Consider the following 26,345-nt stretch of genomic DNA (forward strand, 5'->3'; position numbering starts at 1 on the left):
GAGAGAGAGAGAGAAGAGTCGAGAGAAGGAGAGCGAAGAGGAGGGGAGAAAGGGGGGGGGGGATATATTGAGGTAGGCCTACATGTATTTCAGTTCATAATGTGCACTCGCGTATACACACAACAAAGAGTGGACGTATCGGAATTATTATACTCTCTCTCTCTCTCTCTCTCTCTCTCTCTCTCTCTCTCTCTCTCTCTCTCTCTCTCTCTCTCTCTCTCTCTCGATCTCTCTCTCGATCTCTCTCTCTCTCTCTCTCTCTCTCTCTCTCTCTCTCGGTGTTACGTTTAAACATGTCTTTTTAAAGTGATATGATAAGACTCTGGCATAGTTCGATCAAAGATTTTTATCAAAACAAAATTTGCTTTGAAGATAGAGCCCAATATCATAACAATTATTCAAGGTTTTTTAAAAAGTGGAAATTTACGGAGAGTACTTTTATGTCAGAAAAAAAGATTCTTTAATATTTTTAGAATAAATGAAAAAGGATAATGTGAAAAAAAAGATTTTTAAAAATTACGAAAAGAATGACAGCAGACTACAGGAATCCCCCCCCCCCCTCTCTCTCTCTCTCTCTCTCTCTCTCTCTCTCTCTCTCTCTCTCTCTCTCTCTCTCTCTCTCTCTCTCTCTCACACACACACACACACACACACACACACACACACACACACACACACACACACACACACACACACACACACACCTGAAACCTTTTTTTTTAAATTTCAACTGTTAAATTAAGATGCGCGGATTTTCATTATTTCTGTTTTGGGAAGTTCTAAAACCTTTTCATGACAACTTTAATGAATGATTTACGTCCAATCCAAATTTTATGAAAATCCTGAAGATCTGTTATAGTGTCATAGATGTACACTCTACGTTTAAAAGGGGGTAACTCGAGATCTATGATTAGTGTCAAAAGAAATAACGCGTTTTCAAAGTAGAAGCCATATGTACCTTGGGGTGTTAAAATTGTCGCGTAAGAACATATATATATACATGATATAGGCTACAATATTTTGTTCACTTCAATCACTTACCTTCGAAATCTGCAATGGGAGTCTTAGCTTGCTTTGGGGGATCCACACACGCGTTCAACTTCTATCGTAGTATTGAATCATCTGTGCTGAGAAGGTTCTACATCAAGAGAGTAATATCACGACGCTCTGGGATAGTGTGAGAACTTACAGTTATAGTTCTGAATAAGAACGTAGAGTATACAAGTATTCCGGTCTATCCTGCTAGGTCAGATGGAAGAAATCGGCTTGGAGTGAGGGGTGATCGAGTTTGCAACCGGCCGAACAGCTAGAGAGCTTAATCGTCAAACTGATATTGGAATCCGCGTAATGGCAAGTGTTGGCTCATCCCAACTCAACGAAACAAACTTAAAAGGTGTGCTACAATAAGGTGTCTACGTTTGAACAACAACAAACAAGCCAGCGAAGGACAAAAGTTTAGCAGTGGGGTGAACGAGTCGTCTCTTCTGTGGAACCTAATCTTTCCCCGACACAAGGGAAACACGATAACAAGGCCTTGCCACGGGAAACAGAACGAGGGACGGGTGAACTGGCTTCTTTGTTTGTTTATTTGTTCGTTTTTTGACAATGACAATGACAATCTTTATTCATCTCGCAGGAAGAAATTTATCTTGGTCGTTAACAATGGCAGTAGAAGTTACAAAGGTTTGGTGCACTCACGCATACGCACAACAAGACGGGACATTAGTAAATACATGTCTCACGTGCTGGGACAAATTTGAATTGCGCCATTTAAAATAATATACGTCGAAATACTCTTTTTTCACCAAGGTTTATTAATCCAATAATAGCGGAGTCATCTGAGGGTTGATCTGCCAACTCAGCAACAACAACAAAAAGAGCAACCTGTGATATTACTCGTGTCAATGAGCACGTAACAACAAAAGTAAACAGAAAAAAACCCAAACAAAACAACCTGTTCCATGCAAAACAGCATGACCTGTTCTGCTAGCTGTGAATTGTTTCAAGAAGTTTATTGTTATTTCATTTCTTTCCTACTTTGTTTTGTTTGTTTAGTATAGGGTTTTACGGCGCTCGCAACTGCATAAGGTCATATGAGCGCGCGGGACACACCTAATACTTTTTCGTTGGTAGGAAATTTTGAATTTTGCCCGGGTGGCGGCCGAAGCCTACTCTTATCGATTTTAGACCACCAAGGGATCTTTAACGTGCGCAACTTGCACACGGGCCCTCCGAGATTTTTCGCCCTTGTCCGAGAAGGCTAGGTGTAGATCTTTCCTACCAGAAGATCAGGGGTGTGGCAGAAAGACAGCAGTTAGGAGGAGCCAGGGAGTAGCAGTAGAAAGGCTGCAGAAAGAGTCAGGAGCCCAGAGGAGGGGGCAAAGGGGGTGAGGGGGTGGGGGCAGAAAGTGGAAATGAAAGCAGACAACAGAACATTGTTAGAGATCAGGAAAGGATGTGAAAGGAGACAATTTTAGAGAAGAAAATTTTTTGGTCGCTACCCGGATTCGAACCCGGGACCTTTGAATGAGAGGCCAACACCTTAACCTCTAGGCCACGAGAGCCCCCCTTTCCTACTTATCAGGCGCAGTCTGTATAGATGAAAAATGGTGGGCAAGTTAACATTCATTGTGAAGGCAAAATTCTCAACAAAGGCTATATGAGCCGTATATATAAGCTTATTTCATTATTATATCAAAGTGATTTTCGTTTGTAAGTTTACATTCAAATTTCTGGAGAGAGAGAGAGAGAGAGAGAGAGAGAGAGAGAGAGAGAGAGAGAGAGAGACAGACAGACAGACAGACAGACAGACAGACAGACAGACAGACATGCAGGACAGACAGACATATACAGGCAGGCAAGCAGACAGACAGACAGACAGACAAAGAGACAGGCAGACAGGTAGGCAGACAAACAGTCAGACAGGCAGACAGACAGACAAAAATAAATTATTTCTCACTATCAAGCGTGCATGACCAGCTCACAGTCAAAAGCACCAACTCACATGTAGGCGGTCCCTTCGCAGTCTTTAACTAGCAATATCTATCAGAGAGGAGATTGGGTCGGTGCGAGACGTTCTTAATTAAAGGGGCCGACTATCCCCATCACTCGCTCTACTTGTCACTGATGTGATCTCTCTTCATTGCAAGAGCGGATACACACACACACACACACACACACACACACACACACACACACACACACACACACACACACACACACACACACACACACACACACATACACACACACACACACACACTAACACACACAAACCTCAATTAATTCAATCTAAGGTTCATTATAATCAGCCAACTTAGTGAACATAGTGCGAGAATGCTCCATCACCCGATTTAGCGCTTTTGTTTATCTCCGCTTTTCGCATTAACCCTCGTTTACATCAGTGCAAATGTGATGTCTGCCAGCGTGTATAAGCGCGGCCTTGTCGAAGAAAGCCTTAACCAAAGTACCGTTAGGCCTATATAATAGTTGTAGGCCTAGTGTATAGGTGTATAGTCCTTAATGAAGCACTGCAATGTCAGAAAACACCAGACTCAGAAAGCAGTCTATATTATTATTATTATTATTATTATTATTATTATTATTATTATTATTATAATTATTATTATTATTATTATTATTATTATATCTGTGTGTGTGTGTGTGTGTGTTTGTATGTGTGTGTGTGTGCGAGCGCATGTGCGCGCGTATGTGTGAGTGCGTCGTGTGCTGTGCGTGCGTGTGCATGCACGCGCGTGTGTGTGTGTGTGTGTGTGTGTGTGTGTGTGTGTGTGTGTGAGTGTGTGTGTGTGTGTGTTTGTTTGTGGGACACAAATAGACTTCTCATCTTGTCCGGATTCTTATGGATTAAAAAACTGAGTGACAATAATAGGCCAAAGCCTTAGGCCAAGGGGCGAAAGTGTTGAGATTGCGAAATGTGCGCACCTTTTTTCGTCCCCATAGCCTAAGGCAACGTTGACATGAATATTGAATACTATTCACACAACATTTCTTGAATTAAAACTCCGTGACTATTTTCCATTTTACGTTCTAAACTGTGGCTTTGATGTTATATCTTGGCAAAGTTAGATAGTGTTGATAACAATTTATTAGCATTTTTACAAAGGCATCTTTTTTGTTGTTTGTTTGATTAGAGTCCACAGAAAAACCAATTATTGAAATTCTTGATATTCAGTGCGAGCCTACAACGTTTTTGTTCAGATTCCGGAAGTTACCTCAGACTCTGTTGCTGAGCCTACTCTGGAAGCTAAAACTACAGAGTGCTTCAGTGTCAACTCTAGATGTCACCAAATTTACAATTGTAGTTTCCCCCTAATACCCATAAACAAAGATTGTGTGTGTGTTTCATCGCAGCAGAACAGTGAGCTGTAACTAGGAAAATGGCTAACATAGCCGAACAGAGAATTAAAAGAGAGTTCAAGGAAGTAGTCAAAAGTGATGAGGTATTCTTTTCTTTTACTTTTGGCCACCTCTACTATTCTCACCCGGGATGAGAATAGTGCAGGCGAGTCTTTTGGCTATTCTCACCCGGTGCGCGTTCACCGTTATAGCCTAGATCTAGTTCACCGTTATAGCCTAGATCTAGATCTAGATATCTAGGCCAACAAATTTTGCGTTCACCCGAAACCACAGAATTCTACACTGTGATAACAGAAAAATTGTAGAATTCTGTGCCGTGAACAAACGTTCCATTACAACTGTAGCCTACTAAAAGCGTACAATTTTGTCTGTGGGCAGTGGAGAGAGAGAGAGAAAGAGAGAGAGAGGAGTAGCGCGAGAACTTCCGGTCAAAACAAAATGGCGACCCGCGTAGTTCGGCTCGATTCGAAAAGTTAAATAGCCGTAGCATCTTTGTAGACAACCACATTAATTTACTTTTTTTTGTGTTTTAACATCATTTTTTAACTTTGTTTTGGTCAATTTGATCGTCCACACCGATAGACAGTATTCAGAAAGAGACAGAGAGAGAGAAGAGGGGAGGAGTAGATCTTGCGAGAACTTCCGGGCAAAACAAAATGGCGACCCCCGTTGTTCGGCTTGATTCGAAAAGTGAAATAGCCATAGCATCTTTGTAGTATTTGTAGTCGATAAAATTAGCCTACTTTTGTGCTATAACGTAATCTTTTCTTTGCCTTTATCCATTTGATCATCCACATCGATAGAAAGTATTCCGAAATTAGGAAAACAAAGTGGCTAGCCGTACTTTAAGTACGGCTAGACTGAGAGTCTAGACGGCTAGACTGGCAGTCTAGCCGTACTTAGATCTAGGTTTGGCCCAATCGACTCAAGCCTGTTTCAAGTACACAGGTCTCATTAGATCTAGATCTAGTAATTATTCAGGTTCAAATACATGCAAGTCAGTAAGGCACCTTTTGGTTTTGTCTGAAATACAAATACTTTAGGCATTGCAAACTAAAAATTTCATTTACTATTCAGCCATCAATATTAAGTACGGCTAGCCTGACAGTCTAGCCGTCCTTAAGTACGGCTAGCCTGGATGTCTACCCGTACTTAAGTACGGCTAGACTGCCAGTCTAGCCGTACTTATCTTAGGCCCTATTAACATTAGAAAACAGGAGGTTTAAAATACATGCACTGTCATTAAGGCACCTGGTTTCGTCTCAAATACAAATACTTTAGGTATATTTACAATTCAGTAGGCCTATTTTTTGTAAATAGGTCAGTCTAGCCATCATATTAAGAATAAGTACGGCTAGACTGCGAGTCTAGCCGTACTTAAGTACGGCTAGACTGCCAGTCTAGCCGTCATTAAGTACGGCTAGCCTCTTCCTTAGGAAAAACAGGTCTTGTTTCAAACCGGGTGAGAATAGCCTACGGTCGCAAGTCTCACCCGGGGTGAGAGGTCGATCGTATTTCTATTCTCACCCCGGATGAGAATAGCCACTTCCTTTACTTTTTGACTCTCGTGATCGCGTTGGATTTCCCCGAAATGACTAAATATAGAATCAAAATGTACACCTAAATTGGCCTTCCGTTTTGATCTTGCTAACTTCAGCCTTAATTTTTTCAATCTTAATTTTTTTTTTTTTTTAAGCTATTCTTGTTGGAAGGGATGTGGGAAGAATTCCAGTTTAAGTCACAGTAGTGTTACAAATTGAAGGAGTGACCACTGTTGGCACTTGTCCAAGCTATAGGCCTACTGAGAATATATGTTGGGCGCGATCTGTCGATTTGCGTGATCCATCAATCGCGCTGCGCATTAGGTTGATCGAGGAAACGCGCGACAATCCATCGATTGTTGCGCATTCTGTTGATCAGCGGATCGCGCAGCGCTTTTTGTCGATCTGTTTGGTTGCGCATTCTATGTCTATAGAGATCTTACCCCTGAGTTTTGTTATGTTTTGTTGTCGTCCAGAGTGTAATTTAGTTACACTCTCCAAAGTCAAACCGAAACTGAGTGGAAGTAACTTGAAGTCAGGGTTACAATAACAAACTAATCAAAGTGACTATTCGAGTCTGAATATAGATCTAGACAAAAATTATTTATTCGGACTCTGATTTGAGTCCAGTACAGTCCATGCCGGCTTTAAGCACGGTCGTCGGGAGAATGCTTAAGGGTGCTTAAAGCTGAAGCGTGCTTGAGTGCGAAGAAGACATAATCCAGAGATTTTCATGTAAAAAATTCCCCGTGCTATTTCCCTTTGTTTGTAAGTAGGAAGTGGTTATTTGCACTGGGTGTGCACATAAGAATTGATATTAATCGCACCGGATGTGCGAATAAGAAATAATTATATTCGCCCAGGGTCGGCCTGACCTGCGCGCTGCGCAAGATCGTTGCGTGCTGCCCACACTGCGCGAGATCGCTGCGCGATATTGGCAAATGATGCGAGAGTCCGCGAAACTAGTCGGTCTTGGCCTATAAAAAGCTTACCTGCGTGGCATTTTCATTTTTCAAAACAGAGCCCTGAGGGAACCTTGCCAGTAGCGTTCTGTTGGCCCCAAGGCTTATTGCATCGCAAATCTGAAATCACTCAACACCTAGTTCTAGTTTTTCTAGATCTATTCAGCATGGAAGTGGGAGTCCAAGTTCAAAAGCTTTTTAGAGTTCACAGAGGCTCTGAAAGAGTATATGAAAGTTAATAACACAAAATTTGTGGTGACACGATCCACCAAAATTGGCCAAACAGACCCTTTGAGTGCTGTTTACGTGTACCAGTCGATCAGGTTCCAGTGCAAGCAGGGGCAGCGCCACCATTATTGTATTCTTTAAATTAATAAACAATAAAAAAAAAAAAAAAAAGATCAAAGGTGCAAATATAAAATGCACCCTGTACAGGTTCTATCTAAATGTACTCATGTGTACACTTTGGTTGACGGCAGCTTGAGGGGGGGGGGGGGGTCCTGGGAAAGATGACAAGAGGGGTGGGGTCATTTGTGAACAGTCCTTAAAAGTAAAACTGCAATCATTCGGCCATAAATACTATGATGTATTACTACAGAGTTACTACATAGAGTTGATTTTGGACCTCATTTGTCACACCCAGGTGTCCCACCTTAAGTTTTAGGCAAAGGGTTTTAATTTTGGAAAGCACTGGGAATAGGCCAGAATTGGTCCCAGTGTCACTGGGATGAGGCCAAGAAACTATTCCCACTGACACTGAGAACAGACAGGCCCATTAGATATCTAGATCTATTGTTCCCACAATGATCTACATGGGCATGATGATGATGGGTTACTAAATACTAGACTATACAATGTATTTTTCTTTATCTAATGTAGATCTTCTAGATATTTACATGTACATTAGATCTAGATCTAATACGGATTTTGGAGACCACGGTACAGGACAGGCAAAAATCCTTCCCGATTCTCCATTTCTTCTAGAATCTAGGCTACGGTCAAGTCTTGGCCCAAGTAAGCGAAGAGAAGAAAAGTCTGAACTTAATTGAGAAGACAGCCTATCTACAGTACACGTTAGAAACAAATCTAGATACCTTCACCATGTCTCCCCCTCTTTTCACTGGTCTGGTAAACTTCACCTGCGCCTCTATCGTCTCTCATTAGTCTCATGGTACCTCTTAGGCCTAGCCTAGGCTGGCAATGTGGGTCCACTTAAGTAAAGTTCTTGGGCAGAGCAAACTATAAAATGTTCCTGGTCCACTTTTCTCTGTTTTTTATTTATTATAATTGATTTGCATGTGGCTTCCAAATACAAGATCTAAGTATCCTAATAACTTAAGTGCAGAAGGTGCGGTCCACCAAAAATTAGCGTACTGCGACTAATTCAGAAACCAGGAACCTGCTGGTCCATCCTCCACTTCTGTCTTCAGAAATCTTGACCTATTCCAAATGTTAACATTGCACTACCTGTAGGAAAAGTTTGGTTTCATTTGTGTGTATATTGTTTGGTTATAAAGAAAACTCCTTGTCTTTTAAAGAAACTGAACAAGGGGCAAAAAGTTTACCTTCGGTTTTCTCAAAATGGCGTTTTTGGGGATAGCCCCTTGCTTAAAAGCGACCGTATATATATATTACATCCTGCATGTATGTTATTTGTATCAAAAAACGTACTGAAAAAAATTTGTACGCTTGCAACAAAAAGATTTCTGCGTCAAGTTTATTTCGTTTATGTGCGTGACTGTATATTGATAGGTGGGTTGATTTTTGATGAAGATCACCCTAGGTTTTACATCTGAGTCTATCTATTATAATGAGACCTTACATTTTACCTCTGTTTATGATCTCTTTCAGGTTTCTGCCTTCAATATTAAAGTGGAATTAGTCAACGACACCTTCACAGAATTACGGGGAGAGATAGCAGGACCGCCCGACACAGCATACGAAGGGGGAAAGTTCAAGCTGGAAATCAAAATCCCAGAGACTTACCCTTTCAACCCACCTCAGGTAAATCAAATGGCCATGCTTACTGTTCAAGCTTACTGTTCCAACTTGTTGTTCCAACTTACTGTTCCAACTTACTGTTCCAACTTACTGTTCCAACTTACTGTTCCAACTTACTGATCCAACTTACTGTTCCAACTTACTGTTCCAACTTGTTGTTCCAACTTACTGTTCCAACTTACTGTTCCAACTTGTTGATCCAACGAGTCAACTCATCCTGGAAACTGCTTTGTTTTATTTTCAGCTTTTTTTTGACAATCTATCAACCGCAAACTGATGAGCTGATCAGGGATGCTGTTTTTCCGTTATTTTCATTTTTTTTAGCCGTTATTTTGGGCATCGTCTGTTCTTCTTGTTGAACTGATTTGATGTTGTTTTGCTGCATTAGTCGTTTCGTCGCATGCTAAATCTCGGCTCGAAAAAAATGTCAGTTATTTTTAGATAAGTCCAGTGGCATCCGTGGCTGGTGCTAGTTGTTCCTCGATGTGCTGCTATGGGACGTGAGAGCTTTTCTCCAAAACTGAGCCTCCAACATTGAAACTGTTACCCTATTTTTCAGGTGGATTAAGTGCAATCTGTATTAACTAGGTATTTAAAAAAAATTCCTTTCAATAAGTTGACTTAGTCGATGATTTGAGTCGCAGGTTCATGATAAGTTGACTTGAGTCGATAAGTTGACTTGAGTTGCAGGTTCTTGATAAGTTGACCTTGGGATTTGTTTTTTTCTCGTCTTATTTAAGAGAAATTCGGACTTTCTGTTCTATGCTATGTCCCCCTCTTTCTCTCTCTCACTGGAATTGGTTATTTGGTCATGACGTTATTTCCTTTTGTTATTTGGTCATGACGATATTTCCTTTTGTTATTTGGTCATGACGTTATTTCCTTTCTTTTTTTGAAGGTGAAATTTGTGACAAAAATCTGGCACCCAAACATCAGCTCAGTGACGGGGGCTATCTGTCTGGACATCTTGAAGGATCAATGGTGGGTACAAGACTTCAGTCATTTTAGCTGTGTTGTCAGTGTAGACAGGTTGCTCAAATAGTGAAAAATAAATCGGAGACTGTATTTTTTTTCGGTTTACCGCTGTTTTCAGATGAAACAGACTACTGTGTATCCAAGTGTTTGTGTATATCTACATATTCTATTTGTAAAAGTCGTCACTTTGGCAGTCTGAAACTTCCCAACCACTTAACTTTTGAATTTGAAAAAATTAATAGTGGTTCAGAATCATTGAAAGGGTGCACAGTTTTATTGAGGAGTTTGAAGTCACTGTAGTTTAATTTTCAGTTTTTCATTAGTCTCGTTTAGATCTAATCTTGGGAAAGTTTGTCTTTTAAGACGTCATTTTTTTTGTAAACAAGTGAGGTTTCCGTTCACTAACCATGCGCACCGATACCACATCTTTGAAATTCTGGAGTGTACAACCACGAAAGCGGAATAGAGAATCTATCGATACATCTGTTATATATTTGGCAACTGGAAACACATGTGTCACTTTTCTCTCAAGATTTATTGCTCCTTTCCAGTAGAGTGTAAATATAGTAGGCCAATGACTTTCAGTTGATGTTAATGCACCAATCATTCCTTTCATCGAAAAGGGGTCCAGCTAGTATTATATATGCAGGAAGTACCAGTTTGGAAAGAATTGTATTTTCACAGCATGGCGACAGTGACACGGTCGGTCCGTTCTTCGTTTTCTCTCATTTTGGGCATTCACTTTATCCGATTTCCCCATGAAACCGGTTCATTTTATCCACTATTTTTTTTCTTAAACAAACAGCGTTTCAATCGGGACCTCAGAATATCGTTTACCTTAAGCGATTGTTCAAATAAAGTGTGTTCACTTTAGGCGGACTGCACTGTATTCACTATTTGACTGATCCTTGATGTGTTCTCTCTCCCCTGTATGACACAGGGCTGCAGCCATGACGCTGCGAACCGTTCTGCTATCCCTCCAGGCCTTGCTAGCCGCGGCAGAACCCGACGACCCCCAGGATGCGGTGGTGGCCCAGCAGTTCAAGGAGAACAACCCCATCTTTCAGCGCACGGCGCGCCACTGGACCTGTGCCTATGCTGGGGGTGAGTCCACGTCTGTACCACTTCGCCATCACAAGGCTCATGTAGTTAAAAACCCTTGCCATAGAAGAGAAGGGATGTTGGGGAAATCCAAAAAAACTGTGTTGTAAACATCGCCGGTCGGCGAGATGTGACGGCAAAGTGTTACAGATGTTGCCTTTTCTTCCTTGGTATTACTGCAAAAGACATTTGGCACTTTTTTAGTGGAACCGTGTTGCAGAAGGGAAACTTAAAATGACTATTGTTATTATTATTATTGTTATTGTTATTAGCATCACATTTGCTGGCTTTGCACAGATTTTTGTGTGAGAGAAATGTTTGAGGTGGGTGGTTACCAAAGAAGGGGACATTAACAGTTCTTATATACAGTAGAATTGTAATTGTAAATGGACTGATTCATCAATGTCACGCTCAAAACTGTGCCTGAACTGCGACAGGGAACTGCTGCTTTTTCTTTCCTCATCCTTACTAACGTTATTTTTCTTCTACTTCTTTTGTATGTTTGTCACTCTCTTGTGACCCGCTATTTCTGGGGTGCCTTGATAGTCGAAGCAGACTTTGTGCTGTTGAGGCTAGAGAGGTGAGCAGAGTAAGACCTGATTCCCTGTAAGGACTTCTCTGTTGACATCCACCCCTTGGCGCTCCTATGACCTTATGCAGTTGCGAGCGCCGTAAAACCTTAGTAAAACTACAATATAATAATAATAATAGATAGCATTTGTATGGCGCATATCCCCGCTCAACAGCAGGCTCTATGCGCTTTACACTATATTATTACCCCAACAGACCATAGAACACTCCGAAACATTCTCAGCTTCCCGGGAAGCATACAGTGCAAGCAGCTGATTAAGTGCTCAAACACTAACAGACTGACAAGATCTTTCGCTGTCTATAGCCGGGTACCCATTCCCACCTGGGTGAAGTGAGGAAAATTCGTGTAAAGTGCCTTTCCCAAGGACACAACGTCGGGTCCCTGACGGGGTTCGAACCCACGACCTTACGGTTGCGAGTCCGAGAGCCTAGCCACTAGGCATGTCTTTATTTGAACAGAACTGATTGTTGCTTTTGTCTCCCCCAGGTCCGAAGAGTGACAAAGAATTGGAAGAGAAGGTTGTGTCCATGAAGAACATGGGATTTGACGAGGTAATGACTTGGCTCACCAGTTGGTTGACATTGCCTGGAAGTATTGTGTTGTTGTTGTTATTGATCCAGAGAAGGTATTGTGTACAACTCACCTGAATTTGTTTTCCTATTTTTTCCTCCTCCTCTTAGACGTAGGTGTTCTCCCTTATTAACCCTGGGCACATTTTCGCCTCAAATCTCAACAAACACACACCTTGAGCACAGCAGTTTGACCCAAAATATAATTGTCCTATAAAATAACTGGTCAAGTGATCTGTGGTGTTTCCGTGCGATTAAAATCACCGATTTAGTGATGGAGTTGTGGACTGTAACAATATGTTCCTTTGCTGGGTCTCAAGGGTAACTGCTCCTTTTGCCATCTGCAGTGCAACGGTGATTGTTGTACCTATGTGACTGTTTTTCCTTCTTGGTAGGGCTCTTCTGATTTCGAAGGCACTGTGTATATTTCGGTACCGACCAGTGGTTTTTCAATTTTGGTAGGAATTAATCTTGGAATTTCAGGGGTTGAGACCAAGCCCTGTTCTGATCACTTCTAGGACCACAAGGAGTCTTGACCAAAATACCATTTGTCGGACAGTTTATAGCACAGAATGTTGCTGGTCTGGGAAAAGGTCGCTTCTGAGGGGGGTTAATTATGTACGGAAAATTCCACCACACATGCTAAGGTTGCTAGGTTGGCGGGTGCTCTGGCCTGGTTTTCTCCTTCTTTCCTATCAAACATCTATCGTCCTGATCTCCCCTCCTTCTATTTTATGTATGTTACTCACTTGTAACACCTCTAATCTTCGGCACTTATACGACCTTATTGTGTTGCAAGTGCCGTTGTTGTTGTTGTTGTTGTTATCGATCCAGCAACAGCTGGGCTCTCGCCCTTCTGTCCAATGCCATGTAGTGATAAGTGCAGGTTTGCTGCAGTTGCTGTAATGTTCCATAGAGTGTGTTGTCAATGGTAGGTCTCGGAGGGAGAAGGGTAGCTTGCAAGTGCCGTAAAACTATTACTACAACAAAACGACTCTCCATGATTTTCTTTGTCTTTGTGTCCTCAGCATAAGGCACGCGTGGCGCTCTCGACAAAAGACTGGGACGTGACCCGAGCGGCGGAGTACCTGATCAGTTAACGCAGCCAGCCCCCTGTAATGCCATAATGATGTCCTGAGATAATTATAGTTTGTTTTTCTCCTGGAAGAATGTCCTCCTTGCGGTTACTAATTTTGATAGACAGTTTTTTAATCATGTCGCAGGACAATGCTGGTCCATCAATTGTGTCCAGTGAAATCTGCTCTTGAGAGGAATGATGGCTTGAGATTGTGCACAGCCGGATGGGTTTTGTTTGTTACAGGTGATGATAGGGCTTTGTAACGGGGAATGATAGGGGCTTGTTTGTGAAGGGGTTTGCTTGTAACAGGTGATGATAGGGGCTTGTTTGTTACAGGTGATGATAGGGGCTTGTAACGGGGAATGATAGGGGCTTGTTTGTTACAGGTGATGATAGGGGCTTGTTTGTTACAGGTGATGATAGGGGCTTGTAACGGGGAATGATAGGGGCTTGTTTGTAAAGGGGTTTGCTTGTAACAGGTGATGGTAGGGATTGTTTGTGACTAAAACGGAATGAATGAGTGTCTAGATCTTTTTATTGATGAAAAGTTCTTTTAAAAAAATTGATTTCTCACAAGTTTTGAGTGTGTGTTGCTAATAATGATTTGTCCCCAAAGAGAAGTGTACAATATCGTGGGGGAAGTTGGTGCAAATGTTCTGGCAGCATGTAGCGATGGACGAGACAGTGTTGTGTGGCTGTGACGGGAGAGTGAATGATTGGCTGGAGCGCCATGTCTCTGTCGATAGATACCTACGTGTGATTGGCTGGGGTGCCACTTCTCGGCAGATATACAGTCGACTACGCTGGTAGCGATGTCGTTGTGGGGGGTCAGAAAAAAGATTGCTACATCCGAAGTTCGCAACAGCCGTTGGAAGAAAAATTCAAGGGAAATAATCCCAGTTCTCAACCTCACTGTAGAGTTAATATTGAGCTTTGGCATGTGTCATGTAAGGTTGTCAATAGTGTCATTCTGTGGGAGATTTCTGGCTAAGTGTCTGATGCCTCCTACTGCTGTGTGAATGTTCGTAACGTTACAAAACATCTTTGGGTTCATCAAGGATTGGTCAAAACTAAACAGGGGGGAAACATCGTTAAAACCGTTATACGCATCACCACAGCTGTCTCGACGGATGTAGTCAGTTCGGTACGGCCGTTTCCATTTGATTGAGTTTGTGTTACACCAGTGCCCGCTCTGTGAAGAACGATCGCTACGTCTGAACATCTTTACAACCGACTTGGCTACAAGTGGAGTGGACTGTATACCTACGTGTGATTGGCTGGGGCTCCACGTCTCCCCAGATATAGCCTAACTGTGTGAGAAAGGACGCTACTTGATTTCCCATGCAAGTGTAAATGATTGTTTGCCCTGCTGTGGGTGAGTGCCTGATGAGTACATGGCACCACTGTGTGTGAAATATTGTGGGAGATAATTGTGGAACTTTCACTCCTCCTCTGCGACAGACTGCTAACAACGTTGTTTTTCCTATTTCAAGTATCCTGGTTTTCACATTTCTTTGTTTGTCCACAAACCTATGCTCTATGTTTGCCATATCAAGTGTATGCCTTTGGAAACCATTACTCCCAGCAGACATGAAGTATGAGAGAGGCAGATCGGAGCGGCCACCGATTTGTTGCTGGGGGGGGGGGGGAGAATAGAACAAGATGAGTGGGATCTTCTTTGAATAGCTGGAAATTCCCATTGCTTGTTGTGATTCACAGATCTTGCTGAGAGAATCACAAAAGAAAAGTTTTTTGGCGATGCTTTCATCGGTAGTTTTGATCGTACGGATATTTGTAGATGTGTGTTGCCAGACCTGGGTCTTGTCGCAATTTCCGTGGAACCGTCGTTCTTCCCCACCAGCTCTCTGTGGCTTTGTCACTGTCAGTATTGTCTCTCTTGGTTTTGTTGGTTAGGAAAGATTACTGTTCCCTTTGGAAGTTGGGCATTTGAGAAAAGTGAAATGTCTAGTTGATACTTTGGGGAAAGACTCGGGTGATATGAAAGGTTGAAGGTAGAGGGATTTCCCTGGATCTGGGTGGCTGCTTCTGGCTCTGAGTCAATCTGGATGGATTATAACAATAACAACAACACTGAGTCGTTCTGGATCAATAATAACAATAACAACAACACTGAGTCATTCTGGATCAGTAATAACAATAACAACAACACTGAGTCGTTCTGGATCAGTAATAACAATAACAACAACACTGAGTCATTCTGGATCAATAATAACAATAACAACAACACTGAGTCATTCTGGATCAATAATAACAATAACAACAACACTGAGTCGTTCTGGATCAGTAATAACAATAACAACAACACTGAGTCATTCTGGATCAATAATAACAATAACAACAACACTGAGTCATTCTGGATCAATAATAACAATAACAACACTGAGTCATTCTGGATCAGTAATAACAACAACAACACTGAGTCATTCTGGATCAGTAATAACAATAACAACAACACCAAGTCATTCTGGATCAGTAATAACAATAACAACAACACTGAGTCATTCTGGATCAGTAATAACAATAACAACAACACCAAGTCATTCTGGATCAGTAATAACAATAACAACAACACTGAGTCGTTCATTCCACTATGTGAGGCACTGTGGTGAAATCAGGCGCTCGTCAAAATAACGAAATCGTCATTTCCCCACCAGTTTGGAAATATTTATCGATCAAATTTTTATTTTTTGGCTTAGATCTAACCTCTTTTATGTCCATATAAAAAACTCATTTCCCTGTGAATTTTACTGAAAAACATTGATTGAAGGCTCAAAATATGTCATGTTCTGTGTTCAAAGACTCTGTAGCTATTGGAGTTCCCAAACTTTTCTTGCTAATTTCATCGCTGAAACCAGGCGACCTCACTTCCTTCAATGGCAAATATCTCGAGTTCTATTCTAGATAAGTGGATACATATTTCATTGGGGGCAAGTCAAATAAATCGGGCTTTCAGATGATACCAATAACTCCACATGCCCCAAAATTGACGAGCGCCTGATTCCACCGCGTCGTGACACATATTATTATAATTGTGTGAAGAAAGAATCGGAGAATCGATCACGTTGGGTTGGTTTCCCCACTGCCTCAGCTTGTCCGTTTTCCTTTCTCTCCGTCCTGTATGTCCGTGTGGAAGAGTGTTTGGGGGAGTTTGGGGTTTGGTTTTGCTTCCCTCTCCTCCATTTTCTCTTGACTTGTGTGTAGTTTTCTCGGTGCGTCATAACTGTCCAGCTTCACTGTCCATAAGATTCGTACTTCTATAACACCACAAGGCATCTCGCGGTCATTGCAGGTTTACAGCATGGGAAGTGGAAACTAAAATAACTGGGAAAGATAGAAGCGTGATGTGTTACTTAAGTTCATCATTCATGTCCTGGTGTCCTCGGTGAAATGACAGTTGGTGGACGTTAGTCAGTGTGATATATATCGGTGTGGTACGTGTTGGGGTAGAATTACTGACTGAATCGGGCAAAGAAACCAATTTGTTTGAGGGTGGTTGGTTGGTGCCACCAGTAGCTTCTACTTCTTTACTAGTACTTTCCCTCTGTCTGTCTGTCTGTCTGTCTGTCTGTCTGTCTGTCTGTCTGTCTGTCTGTCTGTCTGTCTGTCTGTCTGTCTGTCTGTCTGTCTGCCAGCACTATGTGACCATTTTGGTGTTGATTTTCTTCTTCTTAGTCTAACAACAAAAACACAAACTACATAATGTTAGAGTACATGTAGTCTAACAACAAATACACAAACTACATAATGTTAGAGTACATGTAGTCTAACAACAAAAACACAAACTACATAATGTTAGAGTACATGTAGTCTAACAACAAAAACACAAACTACATAATGTACTTTGTTTGCAAAAGCTGAAGGGTGGAGTGGAAAGCTGGCTGCACCAGCGGTGTGGGGGACAGGATTTTCTAATGCTACGCACGGTCAAGGCGTACAATTTTCTTGCTTTTCGTGATTTCTGATAGGAACAAAACCGCAAAAACAAGTGTTTTTTTCTGTTTTTGCAGTAAAAAGTACACACAGACTTTGAGTTGATGCGGCAGTTTGCAGTACCGGATACCGACGGTATAATGCACACCAGGGGTTTTTCTTTGTGTGACCGCCTTTTTACCCACAAGTTCCCGTGGTAACTGTGCTGCAAAGACATCCCCCCTCCCCCACCCCCCTCCTTCTCTTCCCCCTTCCCTCTGCCCCCCTCCCTCCCTCGCCTCTCCTCCCTCACCTCTCCCCCCCTCCCCTTGTCTTGAGGGCTGGTTGTCTCTCCCACTGCGCATGACGGACTGACGTGTTGTTTTACCATGTTAGTTATTCTGAAGATAAGGGTTGGTAGTGAGGAGATAGGTGGTCGCGGTGCATGTAGTGATAGGGCGGGGACACGGTGTGTGTTGTTGGCCTATATAGAGTATATATATATATATATAGAGAGAGAGAGAGACGTTTTCACACGAGATGAGGGCTGGTGGGGAGATACAGTGCAGCCTCTCTTTAACGACATCGTCGGAAGCAGAAAAAAATGTCTTAATGTTATCGAGATTTGTCGTTAAAGAGAAGAGAGGCAGTCACAAACATTACTAGTGATATTTTATAAGGAAAAAATTGGGACCTGTGCACCATGATGTCGCTATATAGAGGATGTCGCTATACAGAGGATGTCGTTATAGAGAGGATGTCGTTATAGAGAGGCTGTACTGTAGGCGGTGATAGTGATAGGGCGGGGTCACTGTATCTGTTGTGATACACATTTCCAGACATGATGATGGTCGATGAGGAGATAGATGATAGATGATAGAGCGGGAACACGGGGTGTATGGTAGACATAGTGAGTCTTACTGAGATACAAAAGTTCCCAGACAGTGGCACCAGCACAGGGATTGCTCTCTGTGGGAGAAATCTGAGTGTACTGTAAGAGCAAGGAGAGAAGTTGTGTTGCATTTCGTGGACTTTGGAGGAACGTACTTGGAATATTTATTTTCCCCCATACCTATGATGATCATGTAAAGTTACTGCTTGTTTTTCATTAAATACATGCACATGAAACACCATCTAGTGCCTTGTGTCTGTCGTTTGATCGCTCTGTGCTTGCTCTGTTTCTTATGTAATATTTGTGTGTCGTTTTATTGCTCGGTGGTAGCTGTTTCTTATGTCTGTTGTTATTGAGTGTCGGTTTATTGCTCGGTGGTAGCTGTTTCTTATGTCTGTTCTGATACTTGTTTTTGTCGTTTTGTTGCTCAGTGGTAGCTCTGTTTGTGGGGGGTTGGCGGGTGCTCTGGTGTGGTTTGTTCCTTCCTTCATATCCAACATCTATTGTCCTTTTCTCTCCTCCCCCTTTGTTATGTTTGTTACTGTCTTGTAACTCTTCCAATCTTCCTCACCTAGATGATCTTATCGTGTTGTAACTGTGTAAAGCTCTAACAAAAGAAACAAGAAAAAAAAGAAATGGTCTGTCCTCCCAGAGGCTTCCTATATAAAAATATCTTTTTTTTTTGGTTAGTGTTTTACGGCGCTCGCAACTGCATAAGGTCATTGGAGCGCGCGGGGCACAGTAAACATTTTCGTTTGGTAGGAAATTTTGAATTTTTCCCAGGTCGCTGCCGAAGCCCTCCACCAAGAGATCTTTAACGTGCGCAACTTGCACATAGGACCTCCGAGATTTTTCGCCCTTATCTGAGAAGGCTAGGTGTAGATCTTTCCTACCAGAAGATCAGGGGTGTGGCTGAAAGACAGCAGTTAGGAGGAGCCAAGGCGTAGCAGTAGAAAGGCTGCAGAAAGAGTCAGGAGCCCAGAGGAGGGGGCAAAGGAGGTGAGGGGGTGGGGGCAGAAAGTGGAAATGAAAGCAGACGACAGAACATTGCTAGAGAGCAGGAAAGGGTATGAAAGGAGAACATTTTAGAGAAGAAAATTTTCCTTCGCTCATTGGATTTGAACCCGGGACCCAATGCATGAGAGGAGAACACCTTAACCTCTAGATCACGAGAGCCACCTGTCGAGGAATGCACGTCCTCTGAGAGTGAGTGAGTCGAGTACGTAGCCTGGACACGTGTATGTTTGGGGAATTAGAAATTACACCTTGTTTAAAAAATCTGGTAAAAACTGTTACGATTTGAAATATTGCAGGTCCTTTTTGACACCAATTATTAGATATCTTCTTACTTTTAGGCTTATACAATGTATTTCGCTAGCCCAACCGCATGCTGGATTTCCAGAAATGGGAAACACTACAGCTTGTGAGTTTCATGAACAGCCGTTCCCCGTTTGGTCTGTCCCAAAGGCCACACAGCTGTTGTACGCATTGCTTGAAAGGGACGCGTTTTATTTATAGTATGGCTATAGGTAAAACCTCTGAGAATCTGTGATATCTCCTGACGTTTTCTGGATCAAAACCATGGGACATTTTCCGCTCTTGGTGCGCACCAACATCCGATCTGTTTGCGCTGCTTTTGTGCACATTGGCGTTTGACACTTCCGGTTTTCCGGACGAACAGAAATGAGCTGCGTCTGAAAGGAAGTTCAGTAAATAACAAAACAAACAAACTAGATTAGATCAAGATCATGTGTACACTCTAGAGTAGACTTTCCTACAATAAAAAAAGCCCATAAAGTATTGCATGAACTCATTGCTAGATCTATGTAGATCTAGATATCTAATCGCGAAAGACTGCAGTCTGTTATAACGCACGGAGAATTATAGGGGACGTTTGACACTTACTTACCTATTTGATTGGAGAATAGATCTAGGCGTCATTGCAGGCGGCACTATGCCACAGCTGCTTCTCCCTCCTCTCCAGGATCCATGAAAGGGTCTGCCTGCTGATAGTGCCAGTTATCAGCTGGTTGGATATTCTTCTGGCTTTTCCACGCAGGTTGCTGTCTCTCCCCGACCCTCTAGAGACACCAGCTTCCCTTGGTCCATCCATTGTGTGTGATAACTTTTGACACTCCAAGGGTCCATGTTTTCAAGCTTCCAGCATCGCTTGTTGTTCCCCGAAACCGACGCCTGGAAAGTCGTTCATTTGGTGGATCTATTTTTGTTGTTGTTGTTGTTGTTTTGTTTCGAAGAGAGAGGTTGGCAGTTCCGTGTCTGGGACACTGTATAATTCCTGGGCTCAGAGTTATTTCCAACATGCCGGCTCTAGTTTTCTTTAATGGAATTGAGGGGGATGGCTGCAACACTGTAGCATCGTGGTCACTCCAGCCCTGACCACTGACCCGTCTGTTGACCTGTCTACTGACGTCATAGACACACGACCCGACTGTTGACCCGTCTACTGACGTCATAGACACACGACCCGGCTGTTGACTTGTCTACTGACGTCATAGACACACGACCCGACTGTTGACTTGTTCACAGACTTCATGGATACACACGAGACAGGTGCACATTTCCACGAGGAGAACGAGAACGTGCCACTGTTGGTGCGTGTTGACCTTTGCCCCCGCTCATGTAGGTCAATTGATGATGGCTCATTACGTTTGTAACGACAAGCACAGACCACGGCAGAGCGCTGGGGTTCCCGGGGAGATGATTCCTGCTCTGTTTCTTGTCATGACGTCATGAGGATCCTCTCCCAAACGTTGACCGTTCTCCTGGTGGCGACGATGGTTTCTGTCTGTGTCCGCGCCATTCCGTGTGACTCCCCGGGGACTACCAGGGACAAATGTCACCACTTCTACGGCTTTCCGCGGGTCCAGGGCCAATACTCGGACATCCTCGCCACTTGTCGGAAGTACGGAGGCAAACTGGCCATGCTGGAGACAGAGGAGAAAAGTTCTGCCTTCGACACGCTCTTCTCCAGCAAGACCATCATGAAGGAGGGAAGCCTGGTGTTCCTGGGCGCCAAGGTCTGGGACAACTGGCGAACGTTCCGCTGGGAGGAAGGACCGGCTCTCACCCACACCTTCTCCCCCTGGCAGACAGACGAGCCGTCCACTCAGCCGGGCAAGGACTGTGTGCTCACCAGACGACCCAGGAAGTGGCTAGCCGCCACGTGCAGTGTGCACCCCGCCATGAAGCTGCTTGCCGCCTGCCAGTTCTGTATGACGCACGCCGAGTGCAGCGAGCTGTGCCTGTGCCCAGACCTGGGGACGGCCAACTGTACCACGGCTCTGGGATGTCCGGCCCGGTGTCTGCGCGTCAAGAAAGTGGACAGTTGTGACTACTCACCGTGTCCGGACAAGCGGTAGGGCCTGCAGCCTTGTTTTGTTTGTACGTGGGGTGAAGCAACAGGTGGACAGTAGCTGTGTACACACACGGGAGTAGACGCTAGAGAAAGGATCGACATCACATGCGTTGTTTCTTGCTTTCTTCTTTTTGGCAATGTGATAGTTAGAGAGTCCAAAGCAAACTGCCCCACGCAAAAAAAGCGACCCCCCCACAAAAAACAAAAACAAAAACAACAACAATAAAAAACAAACGAACAAACAAGCAAACAAACAAACAAACAAACAACCTATTTTACAATCAAAACTGTCTCATGATAGAAACTTAGTCAACAACTCAACACGCTTGAATATTGTTACAGATCTATGTATATCGCTTATAATGACGTCAGAATCTATACTGATTTCACGAAAGTCTCTTCTCTAAAATGTTAACTGCTTTTTTAAATGTGATTTGGGACAATGATCTTTTAAACATTTAATAAATACCTACCTACCTACCTACCTACCTACCTACCTACCTACCTACCTACCTACCTACCTACCTACCTACCTACCCACCAAGATTTGGCCTCTTTTAAGGACAAGCGGGCTAACCCAGATTTCTAGGGTTTCCAGAAATCTTGACCAACACCAAAAGTGGGCATTGCCCTACCTATAGGAGAAGTTTGGTTTATTTGGTGCGTATATTTGTTTGGTTATAGAGAAAACTCTCCTTGTCTTTTAAAGAGACTGAACAAGGGGCAAAAACTTTACCTTCGATTTTCTCAAAACAGCATTTTTCGGGATAGACCCCTTGTGCTTAACATTTTGCAGTCACACAGCCAGCAGTACAAAATACCCCATCTGGTCACCCCATCTGGTCACCAGCCAGGAGAGTGACTGTAACAGACTTCTCAGGCCTGGCACAGAACTGCGTCACCAGGTGACCAGAACGAACGGAACAATTTTCACCGGCGCGTTATTGTGTCAAGTGACTGGTTATTGTGTCAAGTGACTGGTTATTGTGTCAAATGACTGGTTATTGTGTCAAGTGACTGGTTATTGTGTCAAGTGACCGCAAAGTGTTAGAAGTGACCATCTGTGTGACAACGCGGTGAAATCATGCGCTCGTCCATTTTTGGGCTTGTGGTGTTATTGGTGTCGTCTAAAGGCTTATGCTTTTGCCCTGCTTTCACTTTCAGTGAAACAAATAAATGTACCCATGTATCTGGAATAGACATCAGTGAAACAAATAAATGTACCCATGTATCTGGAATAGACATCAGTGAAACAAATAAATGTACCCATGTATCTGGAATAGACATCAGCGAAACAAATAAATGTACCCATGTATCTGGAATAGACATCAGCGAAACAAATAAATGTACCCATGTATCTGGAATAGACATCAGTGAAACAAATAAATGTACCCATGTATCTGGAATAGACATCAGGGAAACAAATAAATGTACCCATGTATCTGGAATAGACATCAGCGAAACAAATAAATGTACCCATGTATCTGGAATAGACATCAGTGAAACAAATAAATGTACCCATGTATCTGGAATAGACATCAGCGAAACAAATAAATGTACCCATGTATCTGGAATAGACATCAGTGAAACAAATAAATGTACCCATGTATCTGGAATAGACATCAGCGAAACAAATAAATGTACCCATGTATCTGGAATAGACATCAGCGAAACAAATAAATGTACCCATGTATCTGGAATAGACATCAGTGAAACAAATAAATGTACCCATGTATCTGGAATAGACATCAGTGAAACAAATAAATGTACCCATGTATCTGGAATAGACATCAGTGAAACAAATAAATGTACCCATGTATCTGGAATAGACATCAGTGAAACAAATAAATGTACCCATGTATCTGGAATAGACATCAGCGAAACAAATAAATGTACCCATGTATCTGGAATAGACATCAGTGAAACAAATAAATGTCCCCATGTATCTGGAATAGACATCAGTGAAACAAATAAATGTACCCATGTATCTGGAATAGACATCAGCGAAACAAATAAATGTACCCATGTATCTGGAATAGACATCAGTGAAACAAATAAATGTACCCATGTATCTGGAATAGAAGTGGAAACAGTTGTGATTGAACGAGGTGTGGTCCACGGGTTTGAGCGGTAAAATTTGCGAGAAAATGGCCGTCAAAGTTTGTGAACTTCAATAGCTCCAGAGTCCCAGAAAACGGAAAGATCTGACGCTCTGTACTTTTCATCTACATTTCTCAGTTCTATTCACACGGAAAGATCTGATGCTCTGTACTTTTCATCTACATTTCTCAGGACTATTCACACGGAAAGATCTGATGCTCTGTACTTTTCATCTACAGTTCTCAGTTCTATTCACACGGAAAGATCTGATGCTCTGTACTTTTCATCTACAGTTCTCAGTTCTATTCACACGGAAAGATCTGATGCTCTGTACTTTTCATCTACATTTCTCAGGACTATTCACACGGAAAGATCTGATGCTCTGTACTTTTCATCTACATTTCTCAGGACTATTCACACGGAAAGATCTGATGCTCTGTACTTTTCATCTACATTTCTCAGGACTATTCTCACGGAAAGATCTGATGCTCTGTACTTTCCATCTACAGTTCTCAGGACTATTCTCACGGAAAGATCTGATGCTCTGTACTTTCCATCTACAGTTCTCAGGACTATTCACACGGAAAGATCTGATGCTCTGTACTTTCCATCTACAGTTCTCAGGACTATTCACACGGAAAGATCTGATGCTCTGTACTTCTCATCTACAGTTCTCAGTTCTATTCTCACGGAAAGATCTGATGCTCTGTACTCTTCATCTACAGTTCTCAGTTCTATTCTCACGGAAAGATCTGATGCTCTGTACTCTTCATCTACAGTTCTCAGTTCTATTCTCACGGAAAGATCTGATGCTCTGTACTCTTCATCTACAGTTCTCAGTTCTATTCTCACGGAAAGATCTGATGCTCTGTACTTTTCATCTACAGTTCTCAGTTCTATTCTCACGGAAAGATCTGATGCTCTGTACTTTTCATCTACAGTTCTCAGTTCTATTCTCACGGAAAGATCTGATGCTCTGTACTTTTCATCTACAGTTCTCAGTTCTATTCTCACACGGAAAGATCTGATGCTCTGTACTCTTCATCTACAGTTCTCAGTTCTATTCTCACGGAAAGATCTGATGCTCTGTACTCTTCATCTACAGTTCTCAGTTCTATTCTCACGGAAAGATCTGATGCTCTGTACTCTTCATCTACAGTTCTCAGTTCTATTCTCACGGAAAGATCTGATGCTCTGTACTCTTCATCTACAGTTCTCAGTTCTATTCTCACGGAAAGATCTGATGCTCTGTACTCTTCATCTACAGTTCTCAGTTCTATTCTCACGGACATGCATTTGTCTATGGACATAAAAGGTGTCGCACAAAAAAAACAACAACAAAAATTCAATAGAAATGACCCAAACTAGTGGAAAAAAAGCCTGTTTCTTCGATTGTATTATTTTGTCGTGCGCCTTCTTTCCCCACCATTCCTCCCATGTTTCCCCACCATTCCTCCCATGTTTCCCTCACCAGGTGGGGCCCCATGTGTGAACTCCAGTGTAACTGTGCCGGGCCACCCTGCCCCATAGACACAGGGATCTGCCCGGGTGGCTGTGACCCCGGGTGGCGAGGAGCGAGCTGTAACCAGACGGCGTGTCCTCTGGGCATGTACGGAGCACACTGCGACAAGCCCTGCTTCTGTAGGGCCGGCCAACAATGCAACGCCTCCAACGGCGACTGTCTGCTGGGCTGCTTCCCTGGGGCGGGCGGGAACGACTGCACCCTGAGTCCGTGTGATCCCGGGAGGTACGGGCCCACGTGTGAGTCGTACTGCAACTGCTACAACAGCACCACGGCGTGCGCGCAGGTGGGGGGTGAGTGCCTGAGCCGTGAGGGCTGTGCGGACGGCTGGGTGGGCCCGAGCTGTCGTCTGACGAGATGTAACACGGGAAGATTTGGGCCTGGCTGCGAGAGCTACTGCGTGTGTCACCTGGGCGAGCAATGTGACGTCAACACGGGGGTGTGTCCAGGAGGAAAATGCAGGGGCGGCTGGGAGAGGGAATCCTGCAACGTCTCTAACTGTCATGTGGGCACCTTCGGCAAGTACTGTAGAAAGGTCAGTAGTCTGGTCAAGGTCAATAGTCTTGTCAAGGTCAGTAATCTTGTCAAGGTCAGTAGTCTGGTCAAGGTCAGTAGTCTTGTCAAGGTCAGTAGTCTTGTCAAGGTCGGTAGTCTTGTCAAGGTCGGTAGTCTTGTCAAGGTCAGTAGTCTTGTCAAGGTCAGTAGTCTGGTCAAGGTCAGTAGTCTGGTCAAGGTCAGTAGTCTTGTCAAAGTCAGCAGTCTTGTCAAGGTCAGTTGTCTTGTCAGTGTGTTGCTATAGCTGGTTCACTTTCGTCTGCCTGGGGTTAAAACAAGATAAATTTAAATCGTTCTGTTTAGTATTCTTAGATCTTTGCATACAGGTCTTAACGTTGGATGAGGCGACCACCTCGGTTATTTATAGGAGGGACACAAGAGGTTCTTTCTTTTGATCTCATTACCTCTGTTTTCTGTCAAATCTCTCTTTCTAAACCCCCCCCCCCAAAAAAAAAACCCAAAAAAAACCCAAACAACCCCGGGGGCTCTCGTGGCCTAGAGTCCTGAGGTAGTTAGCGACGGAAACAAATTCCTTCTCTAAAATTGTCTCCGTTCACCTCCTTTCCTGCTCTCTAGCAATGTTCTGTCGCCTGATTTCGTCTCCTCTTTATGCCCCCACCCCCTCACCTCCTTTGCCCCTTCCTCTAGGCTCCTGATTCTTTCTGCAACCTTTCTACTGCTACTCCTTCGCTTCTTCTTACTGCTGTCTTTCAGCCACACCCATGATCTTCAGGTAGGAAAGATCTACACCTAGCCTTCTCGGATAAGGGC

General features: G+C 43.1%; 2 protein-coding genes across 2 annotated transcripts in view; both read left to right on the forward strand.

Annotated features, from left to right (window-relative positions):
- The first annotated feature begins 4,213 nt into the window (after positions 1 to 4,213).
- LOC101854675 (ubiquitin-conjugating enzyme E2-22 kDa) lies at positions 4,214 to 14,689 on the forward strand. The gene is made up of 6 exons (XM_005109707.3): positions 4,214 to 4,463; positions 8,735 to 8,887; positions 9,783 to 9,865; positions 10,800 to 10,963; positions 12,039 to 12,103; positions 13,150 to 14,689. The coding sequence occupies exons 1-6, from the start codon at positions 4,401 to 4,403 to the stop codon at positions 13,219 to 13,221; spliced, it is 600 nt and encodes a 199-aa protein (XP_005109764.1). The 5' UTR covers positions 4,214 to 4,400; the 3' UTR covers positions 13,222 to 14,689.
- A 5,565-nt stretch (positions 14,690 to 20,254) lies between these two features.
- LOC101855058 (multiple epidermal growth factor-like domains protein 10) overlaps positions 20,255 to 26,345 on the forward strand; it is a 6,429-nt gene continuing 338 nt past the window's right edge. Inside the window, exons 1-2 of the mRNA XM_005109708.2 lie at positions 20,255 to 21,397; positions 24,972 to 25,788. Coding sequence (XP_005109765.1) covers positions 20,772 to 21,397; positions 24,972 to 25,788 — 1,443 coding nt within the window. The 5' untranslated portion in view covers positions 20,255 to 20,771. The remainder of the gene's footprint in view (positions 21,398 to 24,971; positions 25,789 to 26,345) is intronic.

The sequence above is a fragment of the Aplysia californica genome, unplaced genomic scaffold, assembly GCF_000002075.1.
Source record: "Aplysia californica isolate F4 #8 unplaced genomic scaffold, AplCal3.0 scaffold00807, whole genome shotgun sequence".
Classification (NCBI taxonomy): Eukaryota; Metazoa; Mollusca; class Gastropoda; order Aplysiida; family Aplysiidae; genus Aplysia; species Aplysia californica.